This window comes from Diadema setosum, chromosome 3 (assembly GCF_964275005.1).
Source record: "Diadema setosum chromosome 3, eeDiaSeto1, whole genome shotgun sequence".
In the NCBI taxonomy this organism is placed as follows: domain Eukaryota; kingdom Metazoa; phylum Echinodermata; class Echinoidea; order Diadematoida; family Diadematidae; genus Diadema; species Diadema setosum.
The window spans coordinates 14,611,713-14,639,626 of record NC_092687.1 but is presented as its reverse complement, the minus strand read 5'-3'; the positions used below and the strand labels follow the sequence as shown (position 1 = coordinate 14,639,626).

Genomic DNA, 27,914 nt, shown 5'->3' with positions numbered 1-27,914 from the left:
ATATTCATAAATACATCACACATATATATATATATATATATATATATATATATATATATATGTATATATGTTCATCTTGGAATTTTCCACGTGTTGGACTTCGAATGTTGTAATTATTATATATATCTATATATATATCTATATATATATATATATATATATATATATATATATATATATATATATATATATATATATATATATATATATATATATATATATAGATATATATAGAGATATATATACATATACATATAATATATACATATTTCACACACAGAATGCAGCTTTCATTCCATAGTTATGATAATATGCAAATTAGAATATATTATAGAAAGATAACATTATGAATCTCGGCTTCCCATTAGCCACTGTGGCAGATGTAAATGTATAAAATTTTATTTTTAAGGTCAATGAACACAATGGATGCCTTTGGAATTGACCATACAACAGAAAGTGTAAATTAGCAACTGTTCGAGAAGGCTTATAATTAACAACAATATATATGTGTAGACTCTACACATGAGATACACTAACCCTTTTAAGCAAGCGTTGTTGTAATGGAATTGCAGATACATATCGGAAATAATAAGTGACATTAATGTGTGCATTCAATCGATGATCATATTATACTGTAGTCTTCTATTTGGGAGAGTATTGGTTTACCTGCTCAAGAAGAGCAATAGATTCCAAAGATCTTTAGTTCTACGTGGTGGTGGAGCTGTAGATTTTATCTATACTACCTCATCTCAGGCTACATCAGCCAGCAAAAGAGCGAAAGATGATGCAAGCTGGGCCCTGCGCCATGCCGTGGCAACTGGCACGGCGGTGATGACAGAGCGCAGGATCTACATGACTCTGCCGTCTGATGAAAAACACGCGGGCACGCATCCAACGGGGACGGTAACCATACTTTTCATTATACCCCGGCCCATACAGCGTGTGAATACCATGATAACAACGATCATTGATTAATCGGTCTGTCTTGGAAAAGTGACAAATTGTTTTGATGCAACTACTCACTCAAAGGCGATTAAGTTTTGCAAATGCAAACGCAGTCATAGAAAAGGTAGAAGAGACCTTTTGGAGATTGTTAGCATTTTGTTGTCGTTGTAAAGGAAAAAAAAAAATCATGGAAATAATGAGAAATATCGCGTTGCAACTTATCTCTGACTTTTAAAGCAATGTTCTTCCAAACTTGACAAATAAGATAATTGTGTTTTTCTTTTCAAGACACTTTCTTTTGAATCAGACCTGTGTAAACGCTATAATCACATCTTTTTATACAAAAAAAAAATCTTATGAAGCAATTAATGATCACTGACTTCCATTGTAAAATTGACGGGCAAAGGTAAAATGAGTGCGTTGGCTAATTCTATTTGTTGCGAATGGTTCAGAAGGAAATTGGTAAGTTCTCATCTCTATGTCATTTTGAGCAGGTTAAATAATGCACACTTTAGTAACCGATTACGCGTTTCCATGGTAACATCATGTGGAAACAATTTTACTTGAAACACTTAAATAGCTTGTAAATGATCATCATGGTAATTGCCAAATATTATAAATGTGGAAAAAGTGTCTACAGAACACTTCTACAGAGAAAGTTTAAAACAGGTGTATGCAGCTTTAAAAAAAAAAATGGAAATTTTTATATATTTTAAACTGAACTCTAGTGACGTATTGTAATGCATATAACGCAGAATTATTGTAGTGTTATTTTCTCTGAAAATTAACATTGCTGGCACATTCTCTTTAGTACCATTCACCTACTTATTCTTATGCTCTCCCGTTTATATAGCTAACTGGATTTTTCAACACTATTAATGTGAGCGTCAAGAACAAACTAGAAGAACTAGCTGGCCATGGTGTGACCACTGTTAGTGAGGCCAGGCGGCACCTAAAGGTGTATGTGGAAACGGTGCTTTTCCCAAACCCAAAGTCACGTCCAGTTTCTTCAGACACAGCATACTATCCAACTGACCGGGTTATTAGAAACCACATCTACGCGGCCCGTATGAAGTTGAGGTATGCTATAACTTATGATGCAGACTGATTTATCAGCTCTTCATCTGTGCTTACCAGTATGCCATCATTAGTACGTAGTTCGCAAAGGGCAGGTGTAATCAATCAGAGCTATATCATTTTTTTTTTTATACCCGAAATAAGATTTTTGATTAGCTTATCGCAAACATGGGGACTTTTTGCTATAGGTTTTGCAGGAATAAGCTGGAATTTTCTTATAGCACATAAACTTCACCCAGCAAAGCAACAACTGCTGATGTTTTGAAAAAATATGCATTCTTCATGACATGTACTTGATAAGTTCAATACTTTGAAAGATACATAATAATGTTATATCTGACACTATCAGCCTTATGATAACTTGGGCAGCTTACATGATACCACTTGGAATTATCAGGTAAGTTTATAATTTTCAGCTTATTGAGTAACAGATTTGTCAAATTTTCATATTTCATGTCAAGAACATTTGATGTTGTAATGGTCATGTTCATTGCTTTGCAGAAACTTTCATTATTGTTTTTATTGTCTACACATGTTTCCAGTGATTATTACATTTTTTTTTCTATACTCGTCTTATGTGGTTCCAGCACATGAAAGTACATGTTTCTTTCGAAGTTCTTCAACATTATAATACATGATAAGGAATGAGGCGATTGTCTTATTCAGTGTGAATGTTTACGCGGAATAATGATATATAATAAATAAGACTGATAATAATAACGTATTGATTGAATAATTACATCTTAGCCTCCACCTTCAGGTGCCTCCGGAGGCATGATTTTTTTTTTTTTTTTTTTAATGATGGAATTCCATCCATTTTCAGGATTTTAAAGAGTGACGAAACTGGTGCACACTCGCATTCTAATCATTATCGCTTCTTCGAGCATTATCCAATGTGAATGTTAGTAGCTTGAAAATAGTGTACATGTGGAATGTTACTTTCCAGAATTTTGTCCAAGAGACACATGACCACCGAAGTCGTGAGCAAGCACTCCTATAAGTAGAAGTAAACAAGCCAAGTGTATGGGCACAATGCATGAAACAAGCAATTGCTTTAAGCAAAAGCACAAGTTCGTCAAGCAAAAGGTCTAACTCCAGCAATTGCTTAAATCTATAAACCTTTTGCTTGTGCTTGTACCTTCTGCTTGCCCCCCACAAATAATTGCTTGCGTTTTAACAAAAGGGACGTCATGCCTGTGCGAACACAAGAACAAAGGCGGATGTGACAGCATATATTTTAAAGGGCGTGTAAGTGTGTGCGGAAATATTTCCTGATATAGCAAAGGAGATATGAAATGACACTCATAAATGCACACACAAACGTAAACATACATCTATACACACACACTAACTGGCTGATTCCCTTCTCTGCTTATTTTATCGTAGTGGCCCGGATCTGCCTGATGGTAGGAACGTGGAGAGAGGTTCCTTGCTCTCCACCTATAAAGTCAGACATTACTTCTTCTTTTTTTTTTTGGATAATATATCAATTTATAAGGCGCAACACCTATAAACATATATTCTTCTGCGCTGCAAAAGCTTCTGATGTGCTTGATGATAATGAACAATTAAATGAAAAGATGTTTATTTAGCCGTGACTTAAAAACTGCTATGGTTGGGGATTTCCGGACTTGTAATGGTAGATCATTCCAGATTTTGGGAGCTGCACAGGCACATGCTCTGTCTCCCATAAAGTGTTACTTTTGTTTTACATGTTGGCATTTGTAAAAGTAGAGTGTCCTTAAATTGTGAGTGTGTCTATAAGATTTGAATACTAATGATTCGGATATGTACCTGGGGGCTTGACCGATGAGTGACCTATATACAATCAATAAAATCTTAAACAATATTCGTTAACGAATCGGAAGCCAGTGTAAGTCTTTCAGAAGAGAAGTAATCCTTGAAAACCTGGGTTTGTTACAGATAAGCATTGCGCAGGAGTTTTGGAATCGCTGCGTGCGCCCAACTTGAGAATCAGGGAGTCCATATAATAACACGTTGCAGTAATCCAATTTACTGACAATGCATGCTTGTACGATCATTTTCATACTGTTCTCATCAAAATATGTCCTAATACGTCTAAGATTATATATCATATGGTATGATGATTTACACACACTTGTGATGTGTGCTTCCATGTTCAATACAGCTCTATGGTCAAAACACACTCCAAAGCCCCTTTTACACTTTTGTTTCTTAACCCCTTACTTTCTCTGACCCAGGACTATCGTTAGTCCGTACCAATTTTTTTCAGCTGTTTACACTCGCCAATAAATCCCGTACTAAGCTCTTGTCCTGGGCTAAGGATAAAACTGACCTGAGTGTAGAAAACAATTTTATTAAGATTTGGGGTAAATCAGTTGTGTATGTATGTATGTAAGTAGGTATGAATGTGTTCAATGTATGTACTTACGTATGGATTGATTGATTGGTTGATTATTTGATTGATCCGTATATGCATGCATGCATGCGTGCATTTATTCATTCATTCATTCATTCATTCATTCATTCATTCATTCATTCATTCATTCATTCAATCAATTGACTAGATATGCCAAACTGGATCAAGAAAACCTACAAAAACAAGTCGAGGAGTGGAGGACACAGAATCCAAGGGATAAGTACAAGCTTGTGCTTGCAACATCTGAACCGACAGCGGAAACAACTGCACAAGGTGCCTAATTTCCCCCCCCCCTCCCCCTCCGAAAAAAGAAGAAGAAAAAACCAACCAACCAACCAAACAAACAAACCAAAAAACAAACAAACAAACAAACAAACAAACAAACAAACAAACAAGCAATCACGAACAAAAACAAAAAGAAAAACAAAAACAAAAGAAATTGTGGTAAATTCCAAAATGTTTACATTGGTATAAAAAAGATGTGAGGGATGTCCTTTGAACGAGAGTTTTATTGACCGTCACCATGTAATTACTTATTTATAACTTTTCAACCACAGTGCAAGTTTCAAGATGACTCAATTCCTGCAGCACGCCATTTTTAAATACAGACCTTATGTTTAACGTTTCTGGTACATGTATTTACATATTCAATGTAATGGGAGGACTTAAATATGATATTGGTGTTTGGTGGGCTTGCAAGGGAAGTACTTCTGCATTGCATAAATTTGTAGTTTTCATTTAGTCATTGTCTGTAATTTGATTTGCATTTAAAGTACACCTATCTTCTCATTTTGTAATATCTATATTCTGCATTACAGACGTTGAGCAGTCATTGAATGCTGACGACATGAATGACGAAGATGAAGTCCTTCCAATACCAAAGAAAGAAGAGAAAGCAACATTCTTCTTCTGCCACCAAACCGAGTATCAAAGACACCTTCTCCAAAGGTTATTTAATATCTGCATGTACAGATCCTGTTTAGATACTTACACTATTGTTGAGTGATGGGAAATCACCACTCTGCAACTATGTCCTTCCTTGTTGATATTTATTCCAATGTATACAGTCCCTACTGCAATAAATTTCGTTCCTTCTCTATCTCAACAACGTGTTTCTTCATACATGTACCCGTTACTATATTCTTCAGTCCTTTGATGGATGCTGTTATAAATAATGTCGTGAACAATAATATTGATGAAGATTTTCATGCTTAGGGATTCAAAACTTAAATCACTGCACATGCAGGACATATTTCTATGTTTTGTTCTTCTCTCACTCTCTATCTCTTTTTTTTTTCTAGGTCAATTATACCTTGGAGAATTACCCAAGATCCTTCAAAAAACCCTAACCCTAGTCTTAGAATCCTGAACTTAATCCTAAACTTTACCCAACCTCCAGCCCTTATAGCCTAAACCTTATAACACTAATCTTTAGTACAACGTTGTCCCTAACTGTAAGTTTGGAGCCGGGGGTATTTTTCCCCCTATCTTAAGGGAGGGGATGGGGATGATTAATAATTACCCTAATTCGTTTGGTTTTTTTTTTTTTTTTTTGGTTACTTCTTGATTTTGTATATAGCTTTCTTTTTCTTGAAATTTATTATTAATTTAATACAAAGCTATAGTGTGAAAACGTGTTTATTCCTATGCCCGTATCCCATTACTCATAACAGCACAAAACATCGCAAAGTTGTCGTAATTAACATCTCCTTAATCATAGTAATTTCATAGGACTTTCAAATCGTACAATGCACTTTATTTCCTAGTACATAAAAGAAGGAAAAATACATTAATGCCTAATACATTACTGAAAGCGTCAATCATTTTTTGGTCAATGTAGCCAAAGTTAATTCCACATGCTGGATTTATGATAGCCACGTTTTTTCTACCGCAAGTAGTATATCAGCTTCAGATTTGTATTTTCATCTTGTTTTTGAAACTTCATTTTGAAAAAAAAAATACATAGAATCCAAAGTAACCATGCATATTGAGTTTCATGATAGCAAATTTGAATTCAAAATTTATATTTTCTTAATGTTAGATACGGCAATACCCTTTGCCTTTTGGATGCCACATATAAGACAACGAGATACGAGCTTCCCATGTTCTTCTTGGCTGTGAAAACAAACTTTGGATATAGTGTCGCAGGACAATTCGTCGTCCAGTTCGAGACAGTTGCAGCCATTCAGGAGGGACTCCGAACTATTCAGCAGTGGATGATGGAAGACGAAAGGCCTTGGACTCCGAGATATTTCATGACAGATTTCTCGGAACGGGAGATACGAGCAATTGAAGAGACCTTTCCAGGTAGAGTAGAAAATGTAGATAACGTCGTTGCGGAAAATGTATAAATCCGTTATGGAACGTTCTACTCATGTTAGAAGTTACTCTGATTTAAGATGTAGGATATTACGATCTCTTCCGTGAGGTCGTCATGCAAAATTAATACTGCGTCTATTCACTTCGAGGGTTTCATCCATAACCGGTTCTTTTGTCATTCAAATACATTTTCAGTCAGTCTAACTTGTGTTCATGTAAATCAAATCTAAAAAGTAGCCACTAAGATTGGTCGAAGAGAAGTTTGTTCCAACGTCATGAAGCAGTAATTCATTTCGCGAAAGACGCGAAGGGGATTGCGCATTGTCGCTATACCAGCATACTTATAATCATAGAACAATTAAGGAAGCAAATCAGCACAATGGTGCTGATGTTCTATTACATAAGCACATCTTTTCATCCATTGCCCGTGACCGTATGTTTCATATGTTTTAATGACTATGATGGTATACAGGATCATTCATTTGCTGTTAAGCTCCCTGAAACTAGTTGCACTCCAGAGTTACCATTTTCACTCATCCATTTAATTCAATTCAAAGGTTTTATTTTCAATTCTTTCAACAGAATGCACAAAATTATAAATTCGACATGCGTTTGAACGAATGATAAATAGACAGCAAAGGGAAACGTTTGTCACTATGTCATTTCAAAATGAGGCAATTTTCATACTAACATATTTTTACATCCTGCAAAAAGTGGAGGTACCCACTCAAAAGACTATGCTTGTACAATTTGGGCACCTCACAGGAGAAAAAATTAGGTGAAAACTTAACTTCACATTTGCGGGAATTAAAAAAAAAAGAAAAAAAAAAAAATATATATATATATATATATATATATATATATAGAATTGGAAAGGGGGGGGGGAACAGAAATAGAAGTAAAGAGACGACTAAAAAGACAATTAAAAACAAAAAGCCTAGATCAATCGATACATTCAAGATCAAATCAAGAGAGTCTATTAGCCATATCATTCAATCAATTCAATTCAGTTTTTGTTTTCCACTCATGGGGTGGAACACCCTCGTCAGCCAAAGGCTGGTTTTCAGAGGGGTCCACACATACAAGTTAAAAATACAAACATTATACATACAGTACGACAAGGATATACATCACATAATATGCAAAGAACAAGAAACAAGGTATAAGCACCATGATAGCTTGTTTCAGACACAAAAGAAGAAAAAGGAAAAAAATATCTACATGGCCTTAGATTACGACTTAAAAAAAAACAAAAAAATAAGGGCATGTGACACTGAATTTCAAATACAGAAGAGAATCGGTATTGCTGAGATATTTTGAATGTGAATTGATGATAAAAAAAAAAAAATGGTTTAAACTCCATCCGGTTACGCATCCTATATTCATTATCATTTTATATATTCATGTAGTTGTTTTTTGAATGTATCAAGGGAAATATCAGAAGAAATATGTCGAACTACATCATTCCATAAAGAAGCACCTTTATATACAAAACATCTTTTACCATAATCTGTTTTAGGGCGTGTAATGTTCAATTGCATGTCGCCCGTCCTTGTGGCATAATGTGATTGACGTACTGTAAAGAGTTCATTCAGATACTGAGGGGCAGTATGATGAACACATCGATACATAACTTGAGCTAAATGCTTTGATCTGCGAATTTGCAATCGATCTAGTTTTAATGGGGAATACAATGATCTACTTGGGAATAACTGATTCACCTTCAACACTTCCCTCAAGGATCGGTTTTGCAGAGATTGCAACTTATCTAAATTTGTTTTGTTGGTGTTTTACCCACACCACAGGACAGTCATCAAAATGAGCTTGAATAACAGATTTGTAAAATAATGCAGCTGTTTTCTGAGTAATGAAATATCGTATTCTTTTCAATAGATACAGATTATCATGAAGTGTAAAGCGCTGAAAGCAACGAGAAAGTGATATATTATACAATATAATTGTAAGGAATTGCTGATAGCAGAACATATCATCTGTTCTGTGAGATCACGTGTAATAGTATACAAGTGTGCACCTAAATAAACAAGGGATGTGATGAGGAATGCCGCAAAAGACGCGACCTGACATACCTATGAAGAATCAATCGGATCATGGTGCTTACAAACCTACATGCTATCAAAATTAACAAACAAACTTAGTTTCTTTCTGTTACATCATAACACTTAAGGAGGAATGATTTCAATACTTTTTTTTTTTTTTTTTTTTTTTGTAAACGAATACAAAGAAGGATCATTTTTTATGTCTGGACAAAGGGTGTTCCAGAATCTTGGACCTGTATGAATACATGTCTGGTGAGGTAACACAGTTCTAAGGAGGGTCAAATGAAATTCATTAGACTGTCTTGTTGGGTAACTATGGTATGTCAGGATACGAGGAAACATAACATCAAACAACGCGAAGAAAATTGCTATTATAATTATACATAAATTGTCTTAAATGAAATAAAAACAAATCTTCATTTTCCAGAATCTTACTTTCAAAAAACAAAAGCTGTATGAGAGCAAGGAGCGGCATTACAAATGATTCGAAATACTTTCTTTTGTAACAATAAAACCCTATCTAATAATATTTGATGCGTGTTTCCTGATGCTAAAATTCCGTAATTCAAAGAAGGTATAATATCAAAGACGAAAACAGTATAAGTAAAGAGTGTTGGGGAAGAAACAGTTTAAACCTATCAATGACGCCAATATTACGTTAAATAATTTTACAAACATGATCTACATGATCCATACAGATCCATAACGCTCCTTTCCACCCTCCCCCCCCCCCCAAAAAAAAAGAAACGCTTTTATATGATAATTGCATGTACATAGCATATAATTTTGTAATCATTTATTTTTTTTTTTAGGTATACATACAATAGGCAATAATGTCTAGTTGAGAAAAGAAAAAAAAAATCATGAGTACCTTTTCTCTCTCATCAAGAAACTGCAGCAATGCACATCAAGGACATTGTAGCATATATTTTTGTGATAGGCCTATATGGGAATTTCATCTCACCAGACTTAGTAATCTATTTCCTCCTGATCGAAGCCTCTTGGGAGGTATGTCAGGGTGTCGATATCAAATGAATGTGTCTATACATAGTTTTGTGAAATGATGAGGGTCATTGTTTTGCCTTCAGGCATGATGTATATGACATATGCAACGTTTTCACATTAAAAAAAAAAAAAAAAAAAAAAAACGAAATTTCAAATCCTCGTAACGTCCGACGCGACGTTGCGAAACGTTTTGAATATTTAATGCAAGTATAATATACCACAATGGTTATTGTTTGTGCTATCATATTTTAGTTTTCCAAACATCATTCGTATGTCAGTGTACTCCATGAGAAGAGAGAAGTTATTTGATACTATCCTTATGCTGTAAAAAAACGTGTGATTTGCATTTCCCCACGTATACATCATGCTTTGTTAAAGGAGATGGCGAGTAACTGATCAGTATTTATCAGTGGGAATGCTGGGGGATGATTGTTCGAATTCTTGAAGGATGCATTAAAGAGTACATTATATAATGTATTGTTATGTGAAAATAATTTGCTTCAGAACGGTCGCGTGTTCAAATAATAAGCAGTTTAATGCCCCGTCAGTGTACAGGCATGCTAGCCTGGAACCATTGAACTGCACATTACTAGAATATGAGACCATTCTGAAGCAATTAATTATCACACAACAATAGACATAATGTACTCTAAAATGAATCCAACAAAGATTCGAACAATCATCCCCCAGCCTTCCCAGTGATTCCCACTGACCAGTTACTAGGCACTCCCTTTAATATCACATGATTCAGTATTCAATATGACTAGTTGAAATAGTTGTAAAAATAGACATTATTGTTGGCCCTACAGCACAAACTGTAAGGACTCGTTTTTTTTCGTTGTCATATCCTAACCGCAAAGTCCGTCTGCCTGAAAATTAAATACATACGAAGAAACAATCAGCAAGTGAATGTGCGATGTGCTAACGTATATCGTTACATTCAGCAACAGCAAGATTTTTCAGATGCAGGTCGAATGTCAATAAGTGAAACATATTATTGTTACTATGTGTTTCAATCTTCAGGGTGTCATGTCTTTTTGTGTGACTTCCATCGAGAGCAGAGTTGGGTCCGCTGGGTGGCGAAGTCATGTAATTGTGTTCCAGCAGCCTGCAAAGAGAATTTGCTTTCTATGTTGCGTAAATGTGCGCATGCTGTGACACCTGCAGACTATGAAAGGGCCCTGGAATCCCTGAAGACATCGCAGATCTGGAGGGATAACAAAAGGTTGCAGACCTGGTTTTCCAAGCAATGGATCCCACACAGTAGGGTGAGTATCATTCTGTAACTTAAACATTGTCATTATTATAGGAAAAACAAAAGCAATAAAATCTAAGCAAGCATGCATAACCGCGTTCATGAAGAGCAATTATGCTTTTCATTTAGATGAACAGCACAATATTGGCGTTGATAGGCCCTTGTGGAGCCGGGAAATGTGCAAACACCGGGAAATGCGCAAACGCCGGGAAATGTGCAAACGCCGGGGAATGTGTAAACGTCTTGCCGGGAAATGTGCAATTCTCTAAATTTCATCAACGGGAAATGTGCAAACGTGACGCCGGTAAATGTGCAAATGTTCATTTCACCTATATTAAGCACACATGGGACAGATACTCTCAATCAAACATGTGGATGAATCATTACTACCTTTATCCCATGTATCAGCCACCACCTGTCTATAGTGACCATTTGTCCTTTTTCTTAACATTTTCAACATTTCTTGTAAACCTCACAACGAATTTTCACTAGATTTGGCAGATAGCATCTTAACAGTGATATGGTCGTAATTTGTTAAAATGAGTCCCCCCCCCCCCCCCCAACGCACACACACCATCACCGAAGGAGGAGGATGGGTTGAAGTCTCAAAGGTCCTGAACTATGGATTTTTCCCCTCTTCTTCTGCCGAACCGAAAAAAGATAGAGCAAAGTTAGTGCTTTGAAGAGATTAATGACTGAAATTTCATTTTTGATTATAGTGGATCGAGGAGAGCCCTGAATTGGGGGGGGGGGGGGGGGGGTGACGCAGAGGAGAGGGATTGTCCACATTTTCAGCATCTTCATAAATGTCACTACAGATTATCACCAAACTTGGCAGAAAGCATGTTTACGGTGATATGATCCCTAAACTCTGGATTTTGTCCTCTTCTGTCAAACCGGAAAGATAGAGGTAAGTTAGTGCTAATGAAGACGTTAGTGACTGAAATTTCACGTCTGATTATGGTGAATCCGGGGGAGGGGGAAATTAGAGGAAGAAGGGGGTTTTTCCACATTTTCTGCATCTGTTTTATAAATCTTTGACGAATTTTCACCAAACGTGGTAGCATCTCTAGGGTAATAGAATCCCACTTTGTTCGAAACGGCAACAAGTTCAATTTGTTCCTTTTCCTCAGAGCGGGGGCTAAGACGAGGGCAGCCACCACGTGACGATTATAGCAGACATGAAATTTCATCAGATAATAATTATAAAACATTTTTCTAGAGCGCAAATTACATTCAAGTCTCTGAGCCTTTTAGAAATGAGAAAAGACAGATTATGCATGTAGCCCAGTGGCTTCTAGCACACAAAATGTCCCGGTGACGCAAAAGTACACAGCCCTATACAGCCCCTTCTTAGAGTTTATGCAGTCAGTGAGGTCCTGGTGAAATCCTTTGTTTTGCTTCCTGCCAGACTTCCCTTGTTTTCTCGTGGTCAATTCCCCTTCCCAAGAGAAGATTGATTGACGGCAGTTTATGAGTTAAGCAATTAACTCCCCCATAACAGGTCCATAATCCTCAGTACCAGAGCCCCACCCCAATAAACTGAAGGTAACTAGTGTGAGGAGGCTCCTCACCCCCTAATTTTCATGTGCAATGATTCCGGTGTTAAGAAGTAGTCAAACAAATTAGAGACCATTGGTGAGCAATGTGGACACTGGCTCTTTGTCTCCTGCCCCTTGTTTGATATCGTTAATTATAAGTATGAGGAAATTGACAGGGAACACCACAGCAGATTTTGCATAGGGAATAATGGCAGGAGCTAATGGGACATTTCACCAATGGGATTTTATTATTTTGTGGAGACACTCCCAAAGATCAAATTTAACCAATGAAATAATGGTAGGAAAAGAAAATGTGAATAGTTAATTAGGTATAAAAGAGCATGTTAGAGAGTTGTTTAAAAAAGTTGGTGAGTGTCAGACTTGGTGAATGTCTGAGCTGACAGGAGAGAAGTGGCAATCAAAATTCGATCGAGCTCCTACACATTATGTAGAGAAGCAATTAAGAGCTGCAGAGTATTTTGGAACTTTGAGAGTTGTTTGAAGCTTGAGGAGACAGGAGCAGATTTTTGGTTGGAGACCACTAAATTGAGTTGGAAACCCCCTTCCTTCACCCATCATGTCCTCTCCAAATTAATCATCAACCTGCACTGACACTGTGTACCTCGCTGACATAGAACTGTGAGCGTCATTCCGATGATGTTAATCGGACTGTTCACATGATTTAATTCGGCTCACCCAAAGCCAGAGTGTAATGAACTCGAGCGACAGCTGTTTGGTTGGCGTCATGGTCATGATGGTTGGAGCGTTCCATCCGACTGAGGCAAAGCATGGACTTATTGTTGTAGGTCCATGGGCAAAGTAAAGTGACAGCGACTGTGTTGATGCTGGACTCCCCACGCCCCTGGTGATGAACCGGTTTACAAGTTTGTGGTAGATGCAGATTTCCGACTGGACACCCCAGCTCATCGGCGATGACGACATCGACATGCGGAGGAGGTCTTCATGCGTCTACCAAAAAGACGTCGAGCTAAGTGGCCACACCCCCACTAATTTCATTTTCCCAAATAACGAAACCCCTTCCCCTCCCGTAGAGTAAAATGGTCGTAAAGAGTCTCCTGTTAATGAGCATTAAAGAGATGAGTGCGAGAGAGAGGTTCAGTTGTATTATGTATTATTGATTAGTGTTGCAAGGGTGACAAAATGTCGTTCAGTAGATATTTGCAAAAATGTGTCATGAGTTGTAAAAAGGAAATTGTTTGTGAGTAATTCATTATTTCAGGCCTACGGGAAGGCCGGTGAATAAATATGCCATTAGAAGCATTAGAGTTAAATATATGAACTGTACCCTTGTTCATATTTTGTCCTTACTCCTGTGGAGAAATATTAGGTCCCTTTTAAATTTTGGTATTGTACATTTTATGATGACTGGTGTCTATGTGATTACCTAACCCCCGACCAGTACAGAGAGAAGCTAACTGACCAGACCAACATTTATCCGCCTCTGTACAACATTGCTCGCCCCCTTGAGACAATTTGGGGTTTGGGGGGTTAGACTCATATGTAAGAACACACAGATACAAAAGAAGGAAATTACTTAAACACATCATTCAACAATTTACAAAACAATAGAAGTTACTTTACAAATAAATGAGACTTCAATAAAGACTTGAACTGGTGTAATAATGAACATTCTCTGATATCATTGGGGAGTTGATTATTATATATTCAAATGATCGTTGACGGTCGTTGACCGTATGACTTAGTTGATACATTAACCGGTTTTGAATATTGTTTGGTGCTTGAGCGAAGTTGTCTGGCAGGTTGATATTCTTGGAGGAGCTGTTGCAAGTAATGAGAAGCTAACTGATGTTGACATTTATGTGAAATTACAAGTAACTTGCAAACTAAGCTATCTTTGACTGGCAACCAGTGCAACATGTGTAATGTTGAAGAAATAGAGTCACATGTGTAAGTTCGGGTAACCAATCTTGCAGCTTAATTTTTAATTCAATGCAGTCTACCTAAACTGACAAACCATATAACAATCCACAACAATTATCAATTCTACTCATTACAAAAGCATGTATAAGCCGTTTAGTCGCAATTTCATCAAGATAACGTATAATTGAAGCTATTCTTTGTAGTCCAAATGATGCTGTACAACATATACTGTTAATATGATCGGTCAAATGCAGTTGATCATCAAAAAGAACCCCTAAATTGGGTGCACATGTAATAGGACGAAGAATAAACTCATTGAAAGTTATCGGAGGAAGCAAACTTCTTGTCCTGAAACGTGAACATATATGTAGTAATTCATTTTTTTTTTCATTGATTGAGAGGCTGTTGAAGACCAATCAGCTATTGCACGTAAACATCAAAGGAGATCAACCTTCCCAATTTGTGATAAAATTGATTTCTGTTCATCTTAGTTTTACAGAAAATTTCTTCAAATTTGATTATGTATTCCTTTTGTCGTTTTCAACAAATACCTGAATATTGAGGGGATGAGATGGGGGTGGGGGGGGGGCTCAAACTCCTCCCACCTTTGGGGTTGGGAAGGTGAAAATTTGTCATAGATTTTTTAAAGAAGAGGGAGAAAATTTGGAAAATGTCCCTCATCCCCCTCACCCGACCCATCCCCTATCAGAGCATCCCTGCACCCGCCATAATCAAACATGAGATTTCAGTCCTTAAGGTCTTCATAGCACTAAATTTGTTCTTTTTCGAATCTACAGTAGATAAATATCAAAATTAAGAGTTCAGGAACTCTGAGGCTTCAACTCACCCACCCCCAACTCCCCTCCTCTTCGGCGGGGAGGGGTGGGGGATAATTTTAACAACTCAACATCAAAGTACAGTGTAGGTGAAAATCAGTAGAGATTTTTCAAGAACAATGTGGAAAACCCCCCTCCCTCCTCCGCCTCACACCCCACCTCCCTATCAGGGCACCCCTGGATCCGCCATTATCACACCTGAACTTTCACTAACACTGCATAGCATTAACGTAGTTCTATCGTTTTTGGTTCGACAGAAGAAGATTAAAAATTCCAGAGATTGGAGGCTACACGGGTAGGGAGGGGAGTTGAAGCCCCCCCCCCCCCCCCCACATGGACTCGTGCTCTGCATCTCTGGATTTGTCATTAGACTTGAAACTACTGTCATCAATGTCTTTATAGTATATAGAATATAAGAAGAATTTCTGGGAAGAAGTGCAGGGACTTTGAGGTTCCCCCCCCCCCCCCCACCCATTTTTCGGGGGGGGGGGTGGGAGGATGAGTAGTCTAAATAAATTGAGGTGGCCCATTGCCATAATGGTGCTACCTGCCAATTATGTTGAAAAATCTGTCAAGGATCTTATTAAGAAAGTATTAATGGTGGAGGTTCATGCGCAATTTTGACATGGAGTTTGTCGATCATCTTTATACACAGTACTAGTATTGCTAGAGTAAATGATTTGCTCATTCCCGACTACATTTGCACATTTCCCCGCAAAACTTAACTTTTTTACATTTCCCGGCGTCGTGTTTGAACATCTCCCATCGATGAAATTGCACATTTCCTGGCGAGACATTTGCACATTTCCCGGCGTTTGCACTTTTGCCGGCAAGACGTTTGCACATTTCCCGGCATTTGCACATTTCCCGGCAAGACGTTTTGTACATTTCCAGGCGTTTGCACAATTCCCGGCGAGACGTTTGCACATCTCCCGGTGTTTGCACATTACCCAGCGTTTGCACATTTCCCGGCTCCACAGCCCTCCCATTTTCTGACACTCTGGGCATGGAGCTACCAATTGATAGCTCCATGCTCTGGGCGAGCCATGATGAGTCAGCATCTTGCGCCAGTTTTCTTTCGTGGTGGATGAAGGTGGGGGAGGATCTTCGGAGCTTGGAATGTGCATATGCCAGGAAATGCATGCAGGTTTCGCCTGGAAACATGCAAACGTCGGGAAATGTGCAAAGATGACCAAGGGAAACGTGTTAAATATGGAAAACAATTGCATCACAAATATTGGATGTTAGATGGTAATTCACCAGTATTTGAAAGATGAATTATATCCATGCAAGAAAACATGACCAAAGATGGTTTACCATTAAAAATGCAGTCAGAACTAGAGGATTACAGTAGTACACGCGAACACTTTGACTGTCTTTCATTCCTTTCTTTTTCTGTTTCTTTGTACTAATTTTACAGCGGTGGGTGTGGGCCTACAGGAACAATGAAGGCATCCAAGTAAACACCAACAACGGACTTGAAGCTCAGAACAAGGTATTCAAGTATGCCTTCCTAGAAAAAAGGAAGGATGCGAGCGTATGTGGCATGTTGCACTGCCTGCTGACGGAATATCTTCCAGCAATGATGCAAAAGTATGAGGAATAATTCATATTTTTTTCTTGTTTGTGAAAAGATGAATATTACGTTTGTTTAAACCTTTTTCTCGTTTGTTTGGATTTTCTTTGCTTGCTTGTTTTTGTTAATCACGGGTCAGTGTTTACTATCTAGGGAACTCCACGATTAATAGGTAATGTCTGTAATAACAAGTGTAAATGTTCACTATTGAAGAAGTAGATAACAGAGAGAGAGAGAAAGTTCAAAGTGAAATTGGAGTGAATTATTAGTGAAAATGTGTATTTTCACTAATTTTGAAGTGACCTCAGGAATCACTTGAAGATTATGTTTTGACGTGTATAACAACATCAACTTACTAACGAAAAAGAAATCACCACAAGTGTAAAACCAAATTCAATTTGATGATCTGAATGAATTTCCCATAACCAACTTTAACTGTAATTCATGATAAGAGAAACTGAGTGGAACTGAAAAGATTTGCAATCATTGCACCTATTCTACTGCAAGAAGATCTTTACTTCTGGACTTGAGTCTGTTCATATACGGGTGCTCAATTGTACTGCTATTCCCACCTTCCTCCTTCAAGCAATCCCAGTTCATACACATGAGTGATCTAATTTCCAGTAACTGCAGTGCCTGCATACAGTCAAAATCTTAAAGGCATGTGTAGTATTGAAGTAGTTCTATGAGTTTATGCGGTTAATGCCCCAGTGAAAATGGCATTTCATATCACTAAATTTAGGGGTTGCTGGGGGGGGGGGGTGGACATTAACACGGACGTATTGACGTTCACATTCATTTTGCGATGAACTGAATCTGCAATCACTTCAATCAAATCTGAAACGTTGTCAATCAAATCCGTATAAAGTTCTCCAACTTCGCGAAGATGTCATTCAATATCGCGATAGACGCAACCTGTTTTTCTTAGGAGTAATGGAATAGGCATGGTATCAATTATAGTTTCACCCCACAATTTGTACGTAAATGATTATGTGTTTTACTTCTGTTATATTTTCATGTTTTTTGTGTGTGTTTGCTTGTTGGTTGGTTCCTTGGTTGCTTGGTTGTTGTTGGTTTTCTTCTTCTTCTTTTTTTTTTTTTTTTTTTTTGGGGGGGGGGGATAGGTACATGCGTAATTATTCGTGAAATTACATTCCAGCCTGTTCATTTTCACTGCCATGGGGTGCAACACAGCATCATTGCCTTTGATGAGAATACCACACAGTACCTGATTTCTTTGTTGTGACATGCCGCTGATGTTTTGTTCTTCCCAAATATGCCCTGGATTTTCTTTTTGGGAAAAGTATAGACTATTGTGACACTTGTAAGGATGCTAAGCAAACTGGTATTTCAAATGAATAAAGGAGAGCAGATCTCAGCGCAGTTAGTGGTTTTATTCATTAGCAATCAGAACATGTGTCTGCACCGATATATATGATTTTCTTTTCTTTTTCTGTTTCTCTCTGTGAATTAATAGATGTTACGCATTTTTGTGTGACATGCGCTCGCCATTTATCACGTCAACATCTTCTGCCGCTGGCAATGCGGCCGCTAACCTTTCAATCTAAACTTCAATGGATGAACTCGATTGGTAATGAAAGGGCTTGTATAGTTTTGGTTGAGACTAAACTTAAGGTTTCTATCATATTTTTTTTGTGAGATATTGAGAAACTTCAATAAGAAAGAGCATGTAATTCCATGAAGATTTAAACGTTTATTTCATGAAAATTGATTTTGAAATGGCAAAGATATCCAAAATAGAGCGATCCTAATAAAGTGTGGAAGCCACATTACGATTGTTTTGTTATACTTTGTTTTCTGATGTATCAGATATTTAAAATGAACTTTGAATTCCTCTTAAAATGGTATGTTCTGTACTGTTCTATTTGTGTTTTCTTGGTATAAAGCCCAATTTTCATCTCCATCAATACTGCACCATCCCTTAAAATGTTCTTGTGAAGGGAAAATGGAAATTTGGATGCTCGTTTAAAAGCCGCTCCATCGCCTTCCAACGGAATTGAATACTCGCGGCGTGAATTGCTAACTCAAGTGTGGAAGTGAATGATCGCATAACTTCTTTCATGGAGATGTATTTTTGCCCAAATGTGAGTGGCCACATTTTCACTTGGCTTGGCAAACATTAGAGAGTAACTGCGTAAGCCTTCATTATGGTGAAAAATATTCACTATCAATATTTTCAGTTTGATTGGAAATATTAGCATTGAAGTTTTCATAATAAGAATAATGTACCATTTGTGCTTTTGATCGCATTTCATATAATACAGATACATCAAGGAGAATGTGAGCGCAATGGGATGCCTGGGAAGAAGTTACAGTGAGGCAATACCAGAGTACCTGAAGGACAGACCAGCTGGCTTCATAAAGCACTGCATGAAGAAAGTGGAGATGGCAAACACCCTCGAAAAAGATGATGTTCTCAAGATATCAGACAATCATTATCAGGCATGTTTATCATGATTTATTGGATGTATGTCTATGCATTGTTCTTTGTGTGCGTGAACATTCATGTCTTCTTTAATTCTGCGATAACTATAAATCGAAAATGAGTCAATTGCATAACTGTAGACCTGCTTATAGATACCTACAGAGACATATCCTCCCTATCATTTCTTTGCAATTAGTTTATAATTATCTATATCGTGCACAACACATTGGGGCCCTATTTCTTCTATTTCATTGTCTTTCATCTATACCGATTAGCACGCTCCATTGTCTTGTCCCAGGTGACATGGTGTAGCTGGTCCCAGTTCATTTTCATACTATATCATGTGAGAAATGTAGACTGTTCCAAAGGAAGTAGCAGATGGCATGTTCAAATCGTACCTATTTCAATCATTTCTCTTAATCTCGAAAAGTGCACACATACCATTGAATGTATAGTTTACAGAGACTAATACCAAGAAAAAATGTTCAAACAAAATCTATATTTGCAATGAAGGCATGAACAATGACGAATCTGAAGAAAACAAACAAACATGAAGACTGATGTGTATTTTGTGTGTGCAATGACTCTCATGATATTGCAGGTGAAGAGTGAAGTCTTCTCCAAAAAGAAGATGTATGATGTCTACCTGAAGACCGAGAGTGGGCTCCCGAGCTGTGCTTGCATGGATTGGTCGTGGTCACACCTTCCGTGCAAGCATATGTTTGCCGTTCTTCTACATGGGCAAGGAGCAAATTGGTTGCAATTGCCTGAGATGTTCAGAGAGTCACCATTTTTCACCCTCGACAAGGAAGTAACATCTTACATTGGGATGACTCTTGAACCTGACGTGCATCATGAGGTGCCTCCAGTCGATTCGCAGTGCTCACTAGAGCCGTTGGAAGGAAGGGTGGGCCGAAAATCAGCCACGAAGCGGATTGCTCTCAGATGCAGAGAGAAACTGGACCTTATCAAGGACATGTCGTACATGTGCGACAATGTAGCAATCCTGCAGTATGCAGATGATCATCTAACAGCACTCGTAATGACACTACAGGACATGATGAACACAGATGAAATAGTCCCTACACCTGTTGTGCACAGTGTCAGATTCAAAAGAAAGATCACCCAGAGCCAGAGTAAAAGGGTAAAGGCTGCACGAGATCTACCTTTGCGCAAGAAGAAATCACAAAGACGAGTTGGAATGGCAGCAGACCGGGCAAAAGTAAACAGAAAGATCGCTACTACCATTGCTTTCGTGGAGGAAGAGAAATGAATGCTGTTTTCTTTGCAGTTGTACCAACAGATGAAGGACAACATTTGAGTAGGCATACATATCATATATTCACCCGATCTGGTAGGTCCTTTAAAAAATGAAATGGTGTTAGACACACCTCAATGAAAATAAAACAGACAAAACCAATGAGTTGTTAACAACCATTACCGAGACAATTTGTTTTTGGATACTAAAGTAGTATTGGATATGTACATGTATTACAAATTCTTCATGCTTTCACATGTTTTGCATGCCACAAAGATATAACATGTTGATAACCGTGCGGGTTGAATCACAGATCCATTTCCAAAATGATGTTGTGGAACAGCTGATTTGTTTCTCTTTCATGTCTTTGCAAGTTTCAAGCATGAGAGTGTGGTACTATCATAATTTCAAGTAATATACCCGATATATTGTGCTAAACAACAAATACATTCAAAGCGCAAAGATCAATTGTTGAACGCGAATGTACAATGTCCAACGTATATTGTTATACTGATGTTCGGCACACCAGCTGACATGAATATCTTTTGTGTGTGTGTGTGTAATACTGTATAATGTACTGTTATTAGAGCTATTCACCTTTCACTTACAATGTATTTCACAAAGGATTTACTGCATGGTCGGCTTTAGTTTATTTCTGACCTATTTTCCAATAATGCCCAATCAAAAATATAACTCCTCCATAATTTCACAATAAATACACTAATTTTTACTTAGAAACACAGACTCATTATTCTTTTGTTTCATGAGAGTGATGGAAAACCGAAATCCACTTGCCAATCAGAATTAATTATGGCTACTGCATAGCAGTTAAGATGCAAATAACAATTAAAAAAAAAATTGCATACTGTATCATAACAATGCATGGTTTGGATTACACCAAATGTTACATGGTACTTGTAATTGCTGTGAATTTATCAGATTTTGTTTCATTTCATAACATACTTTCACGTAGTACAAGTAAATAGAACGATTTTGCAATACTGTTCATAATTTTGTTTAACGAATGAGGATTAGTAAGATCGAAATTTCTTTTGCTAAATGCAAATAAACTAAGATGAAAAATTGTGTTTTAAAAGAGAGAAGTAGCAGACGATATTGAAAACGTTTCATATTACAATTACACTGCAACACACTGTGTAACAGCTTGCGTTTAAAAGAAAAAAAAATCAAAATGAGAATGTTTGCATGTAACTGAACTTTTATTGTGTTGAGGATGGGGTGTTGGGGGAACACTATTGTATTTTGTTTGTTTTTGCTTCCTTTTTTTTGGGGGGGGGGAGGGGAGTATGTATCTAATGGAAAATAATTCAATATTTCATATTGCATGGTTACAGGTATCATAGATCGATTTGGAGAAAAAAAAAATATGTCAGGATAGTATGTAATCATGGCAATGGGTGTTGTACTTTAGTTCTGTCTGTGATGTGTGCGACCGAGAGATGTATTGTTACAGAAGAAAAATAGCAGAAAAGATTTCGCCGTCATTCAAATCCGATATGTTGAGTTTGTAAATTTTCTACGCGACGATATCTGCAGATTTATATGTCCTTTCTTAAATGCGACCGACTATATACTTAAAATGAATTTGTCAAGTTTGCTGTTTACAGTGGCAAAAGATTCGGTAATGTCAGAGCAGAAAAAAATCTTAATTCCGTCTGAACGTGGTAGGCGTGTATTGAATAAATGTTCATTATATTGAACATGATCTGGTATAACAACAAATTTGAACCACTGAAATACTTGACTGACGAAGGAAGAAAGCATCAAATTAATATGCAGTGAAGTACATGTATACCCTGTAAATTCTCCGTACTAGAAAGGAATATGAAAATATATATCATATATATATATAATGTTTCCTCTATTTTGTACGCCTGCACTGCACTTTCTGATAAGTATCAAAGTTGAAAGTCCCACAATGCATACATACATATATATATATATATATATATATATATATATATATATATATATATATATATATATATATATATATATATATATATATATACATACATATATACATACATATATATATATAATGTATATATACATACATACACACATATATGGTCGGCGGAACGGTGGGGGCCATGGGGGCTCGGGCCCCAACCATTTTTTTTTTTTTGGGGGGGGGGGTGCACCATACAAAGGTAATTATGGTGTCATCACTTTGAGTCCCCACACATTTTTTTTTAAACCATGAAGTACGTAAGTGACACTAAATAAAAATAGGTAGAGCTTTTGAGGTGTGAGCATGGTAAGGTTATACTACGTTTTCGCACTGAAAACCGTTATCTCTTTTATTATTTCTTATCATTTTTGTTTTGTGTTTGTTTCTTTTTTTAACTTGTCAGCTATAGAAACCTGGAAATAGAAGAGGCCAACACTTTTTAAAACGCTCCGCCGGCCCTGTATGTTTTATATATATATATATATATATATATATATATATATATATATATATATATATATATGTGTGTGTGTAATACATGCATACATACACATATACATACGTACGTACATGCTTATTGCAATTTGATGTGATTTGAACGGAGGGAAATCTACACATTTGTGTGTATTCGGAGTCCTTATAAATTTCGTGTTCCCTGCCCCCTCCCCTCTCCATTTCCATCTGTATGCATGCCTTTAAGTTACAAAAAGTCTGGGTTCCTTCACTCACCAATACATGCTTTTGATTTTAGTCCTGCATTGTACAAGTACAGGCACGGTATAAACTCACGAACCGCAGTATACAAATAGCGTCTAAAATAATTCAACAGCTAGACACATCAGTGAAAAAAAAAAAAAAAAAAAAAAAACCTGAGAAACGTGATTTTCCTTATTAGAAATTAAAAGAAAATAACATTGTGTGAAATTATTTTGTCACATCCAGCTGATTTTTCTTATTGTGCTGCCGTTAATTGTGGGTGACATTAGGCCCTAAGGATTTAAGGAACATGCAAGTTTTGCTCGGTCTTCGGCTGGGTGCATTCAAATGTATTCTGTTAGTCATATTACAGTGTAGTACTTTAGCAATGATTGACTTAAATGTTTTTATTGAACAAAGCACTGAAAAATAAAACATAAAAAGTGACAAGAGAGAAAAAAAATAAAAAAATGTAATACAGTTAAGTAAAAATATATGCTGACCCGTGGATATCCACTATGAAGTATCGCATTAATTCCAGCGAACTACCAGTATTCGGGCCTATAACCAGAATCTTGGCTTGGAAGGTGGTTGTTGTTGTTGTTGGTTTTTTTTGTTTGTTTGTTTTTTGTTGTTGTTGTTCTGGGTTTTTGGTGTTTTTTTTTTTTATTTTGGCTTATCCAACTAATCTGAATATAAAAAGAAGGAATATTGTTGAAAATATATATTGAATTCCGTCACTCTACGCGGTATCGCCACGGAGGTGTTAGTACTACTCTCTCGATCACCCTAAAAGCGCGGATTGGGCGCGGGTTCAGCTTGGGCAAAGCTGGCTGGAGGCCGAAAAAAAAAAGTCAAGTACATTGTACTAGTAATATTTTTCTACATGCATGTTCATCATAATTATATGCACAATTTAAACATTTTTTATCACATTAATTCAATTGTCTGCATGCGCGAAATAGTTATCATGGGCAAACCTAACAAACCTTCATGTCACTTGGCGACCCCAGCATCAAAGAAACAGTATGGCTTGGCTTACTGAAGATGTTAGAGCGCTGCGCGGCATTCCGACAGTACACTTTATTGTTTTAGGGAGATACCCATTGTAATCGACGTAAAAAAAAATACTGAATACATGTCCCCGTGTTTTCCGTGCGCTGCATGCCCCGCCCCGAAGGAATCTCCCAAATATATGAATATTCATGATGACGTCAAATGACGCGGGGTCGGATCCGTGCCCATACAGTCCTTCCCTTTCGATCCCGCAAATTGCCTGCTGGATGCGATCTCATCGACCAATCAGGATGCTCGAAATGAATGAGCGGGTGGGGGTGGGGCCAATAGTTTTTCCGAAATATTTCGGGGAGACTTGGCAAACCAGACTGGACTGTTTTGGAGGTCGAGATGCGTGCGTGCGTGGCAAATAATACACGAGCGTACGGTGGGGCATACGCGTGCTGTAGCGGTGTGTGCGCGCGGTAAATGATCACACAAAACAGTCCAGGCAGTGGACTAACACTGGTCATGCTCTGTATACTGCGAAGACGTTAGGTACGCTATCACAGGTGTTGATAAATTCCTTTGGCAAAAGGCAGATTTCTGTTTGCAGCACTCATTAAAAAGCCAGTTCGGGTTCCAGTTTGAGCATGTGCAGAAAAAGGCCATGCGTACCGAGCGACAGGTTTTTTTTTTTTTTTTTTTTTTTTTTTCACAGTTATAAGCATTTGTAATGCTATGATTATTCATGAATCCTTATAAATGGTGCCTGCCAGCACATCCCCGTGATAGCAAGCCTGGTATTTGGCAATGTTAACAGAAAAAGTTTGTTAATGTATTCAAAACAGCACAATGAAATAGATGCTACCCAAGGTGTTGGTTGACGAACCATTTTGGTCACCTCATCTAGACAGGTTCATTGTTTCGTAGAATACGAGTTTCATAAATTGCTTTGTTTGGGAAGCTGCTTCATTTTATCGCTTTGAATTGAGTGAAGTGCGTAGCCAACAAAGAAAAATATAAGATCATTTTTTTTTGGCTTATTGCAGCATGCTGTGTGAGCAGTGATTTACAATTTCTTTCTTACATTAGGAGTAATCAAGTGTGTAGAGAACAGTATTAACAAAAAAAAAAAAGAGATTCCTGTAAATGCTATCAAACAAGCAGAAACACGCACGGGCCAATTACTTTAAGCGAAATATCATATTCAAACAAATACAAGCAGTTCTCTTTCAGTCTTCGGAGACTGATAATGAGAAGATTTGAAAAAAAAAATATGTTACCTAACATGATTATTACTAAAACGTTCTGTTCAATATTAAAACAATTGCTCTTAAACACAGTTAACATCGCTAACAACCAGGAAATGTTTCCTCGGTCCTCATAATCAAATTCTATACCATGCAAAAACGGCTTAGAGCATGGGACATCGAACTCAGTGGAATGCTAAGCATTTCTGTTACCATGAAGCACAACCTACGGACAATTTGCATAACTTGGGAGACTATACCACTCCCTCTCTTACGTAACTCAAAGAGAATGCCTGCAATTGGGTACTTCGACCAATCTTTACGCTGCGTTCACATAGAAGCATTCGGTATTCGCTATTCGCTATTCTCTATTCGGGCACCGAGTACACCATCACCCGGACCGTCAACTCACCATCCCATGCAGTGAGGATTTCTTCCTCCTACATCGCAGCAAATCTTATTAACAATTTCTAAACTGCATCAGAATGTCAGTCTACATGCTTATTTTTGCTAAAGGGCAAATCCAGACCAAAAGTGTCATTATTTCATAAACGAGAGACGGTATACGCTGCAAGAAAATCGAACAAGCTCGATTCACACTTTGCTATATACTTTTCGCAGCTATTCGGTACTTTCGAATAGTGCCCTCCTATGTGAACCGGTGTGAGGAAATCCTATCGTTCGATTCAAGCTGTGCGCGTGCCCTCGAAAAACGAGCCCGAATACCCGAATAGTATACTTCTATGTGAACGCAGCCTTAGGGGGAGCAGGAACAAATCTAAATAATATTTAAATAAATATGCATAATATGAATATATTCGTACACAACCAATCACTCTTTCATGTTGACGATTTAATTTGCATGCGGTCTAATAATGCAATTACCGCGAATTCCGAAGCAAGACAGCTCTGCCCCTTGGCTGAATCTCAAAACCCTTTTAATAGTCCATGGGCCAGGCCAGATATTGGTACCATCTGCGGTGGCAATACCTTTTTGGTGTCATTTTGTTTGTCGGGCATAGATATGCTTATCAAGCTATGATAGCATTTCCAAATGAGTAGCTTAGTCATAGTAAATGAATTTTAAACCAATTTGGTTTCGTTGTTATATCCCTGTACTTCTGAATCGAGACCAACCGCTATACAAAGAAGAGCACTGTCTTCTGTATGTTCACAGGTGTTCTGTTGTAAACGCGGTGCGCTTAGTCTTTATTCAAGGCAGCGAAGGGAATATCCAAGGGTTATGATGTCCACAGCGCTTAGTCTAATATTCAAGACGGCGAAGGGAATATCCAAAGCTTATGATACAGTGTATATCCCTTTATCTAAAAACAACAACAACAAAAAAGCAATTTCTCGTGAATTTTAGCGTCTTTTTTCAATTATTTATCATTTCCCGGTGAAAACGCTGGGTTGAAAACGCTAATACCACGCCAATGTCGCTTTATTTCCATCCAACAATGAAAGATTATGCAAAAACAATGTACCGGTACACTACAATACATTATAATTAATAATGTTGTAAATGAACAGAGTGTTTTTTTGTTTAAAACTGATGTATTTGTTGAGAGGGTGATATAAAAACAGTATAGATAATCCCTTTTATTAGGAACTTTAGATATGATAACGGTACATTGTTCTAGATAAAGACTAAGCGCACCGCGTGACAGCTGTGGACATCATAACCCTTTGGATATTCCCTTCGCTGCCTTGAATGAAGACTAAGCGCACCGCGTTTACAACAGAACACCTGTGGACATACAGAAGGCTGTGCTCGTATTTGTATAGCGGTTAGTTTCGATTCAGAAGTATAGGGATATAAAAACGAGACCAAATTGGTTAAAAATTCATTTATTATGACTAAGCTACTCATTTGGAAATGCTATCATAGCTTGATAAGCATATCTATGTCCGACAAACAAAATGACACCAAAAAGGTTTTGCCACCTCGGGTGGTACCAACAACCCATTTTTCGGCTCTTGGCCAATGGACTATAAAGACAGTGTACAAGTACCACTTGGGTACATTCAACAATCAGACTTAGCGAGCTTGTAGGGCGGGATGTCATATCATTCAGTCCAGTGCAAAATTTGATTTCCTCGAGTAAAATAGAGTTACCACTGGATTGGAAATCTTTCTCAAATCATTTTACCACTGAGAAGAATAAAATCCAGAGAGAGAGAGACCATTCGCATTCGGAATTCGGCTGCCCGCGGTTGGAACGAGCTCTCCCATGAATGAACAACATGACTGACCGGTTAAACCTGCTCGTCTGTGTGGAAAGTATCTGAGGACGTACTAACCTAGTAAGTACCAAACTCGTCTAGAATCCAGATACATTACTTTATCATTTTGTCTGAATATTAAAGAATTTT

At 37.5% G+C, this 27,914-nt stretch overlaps 1 protein-coding gene across 1 annotated transcript; it reads left to right on the top strand.

The window, feature by feature from the left end:
- Nucleotides 1–1,954: 1,954 nt before the first annotated feature.
- On the top strand, nt 1,955–20,633 carry LOC140246631 (uncharacterized). Its single transcript, XM_072325972.1, has 8 exons — nt 1,955–2,025; nt 4,572–4,696; nt 5,242–5,371; nt 6,465–6,730; nt 10,828–11,072; nt 16,759–16,931; nt 19,200–19,377; nt 19,962–20,633. The coding sequence occupies exons 1-8, from the start codon at nt 2,015–2,017 to the stop codon at nt 20,631–20,633; spliced, it is 1,800 nt and encodes a 599-aa protein (XP_072182073.1). The 5' UTR covers nt 1,955–2,014.
- The last annotated feature ends 7,281 nt before the right edge of the window (nt 20,634–27,914 follow it).

What these genes read in the sequence shown, in the direction of transcription:
- LOC140246631 (XM_072325972.1), top strand. An exon ending in CAAAGACACCTTCTCCAAAG is followed by an intron (nt 5,372 to 6,464) that starts GTTATTTAATAT and finishes TCTTAATGTTAG; the next exon opens with ATACGGCAATACCCTTTGCC. An exon ending in CTTCCAGCAATGATGCAAAA is followed by an intron (nt 16,932 to 19,199) that starts GTATGAGGAATA and finishes CATATAATACAG; the next exon opens with ATACATCAAGGAGAATGTGA.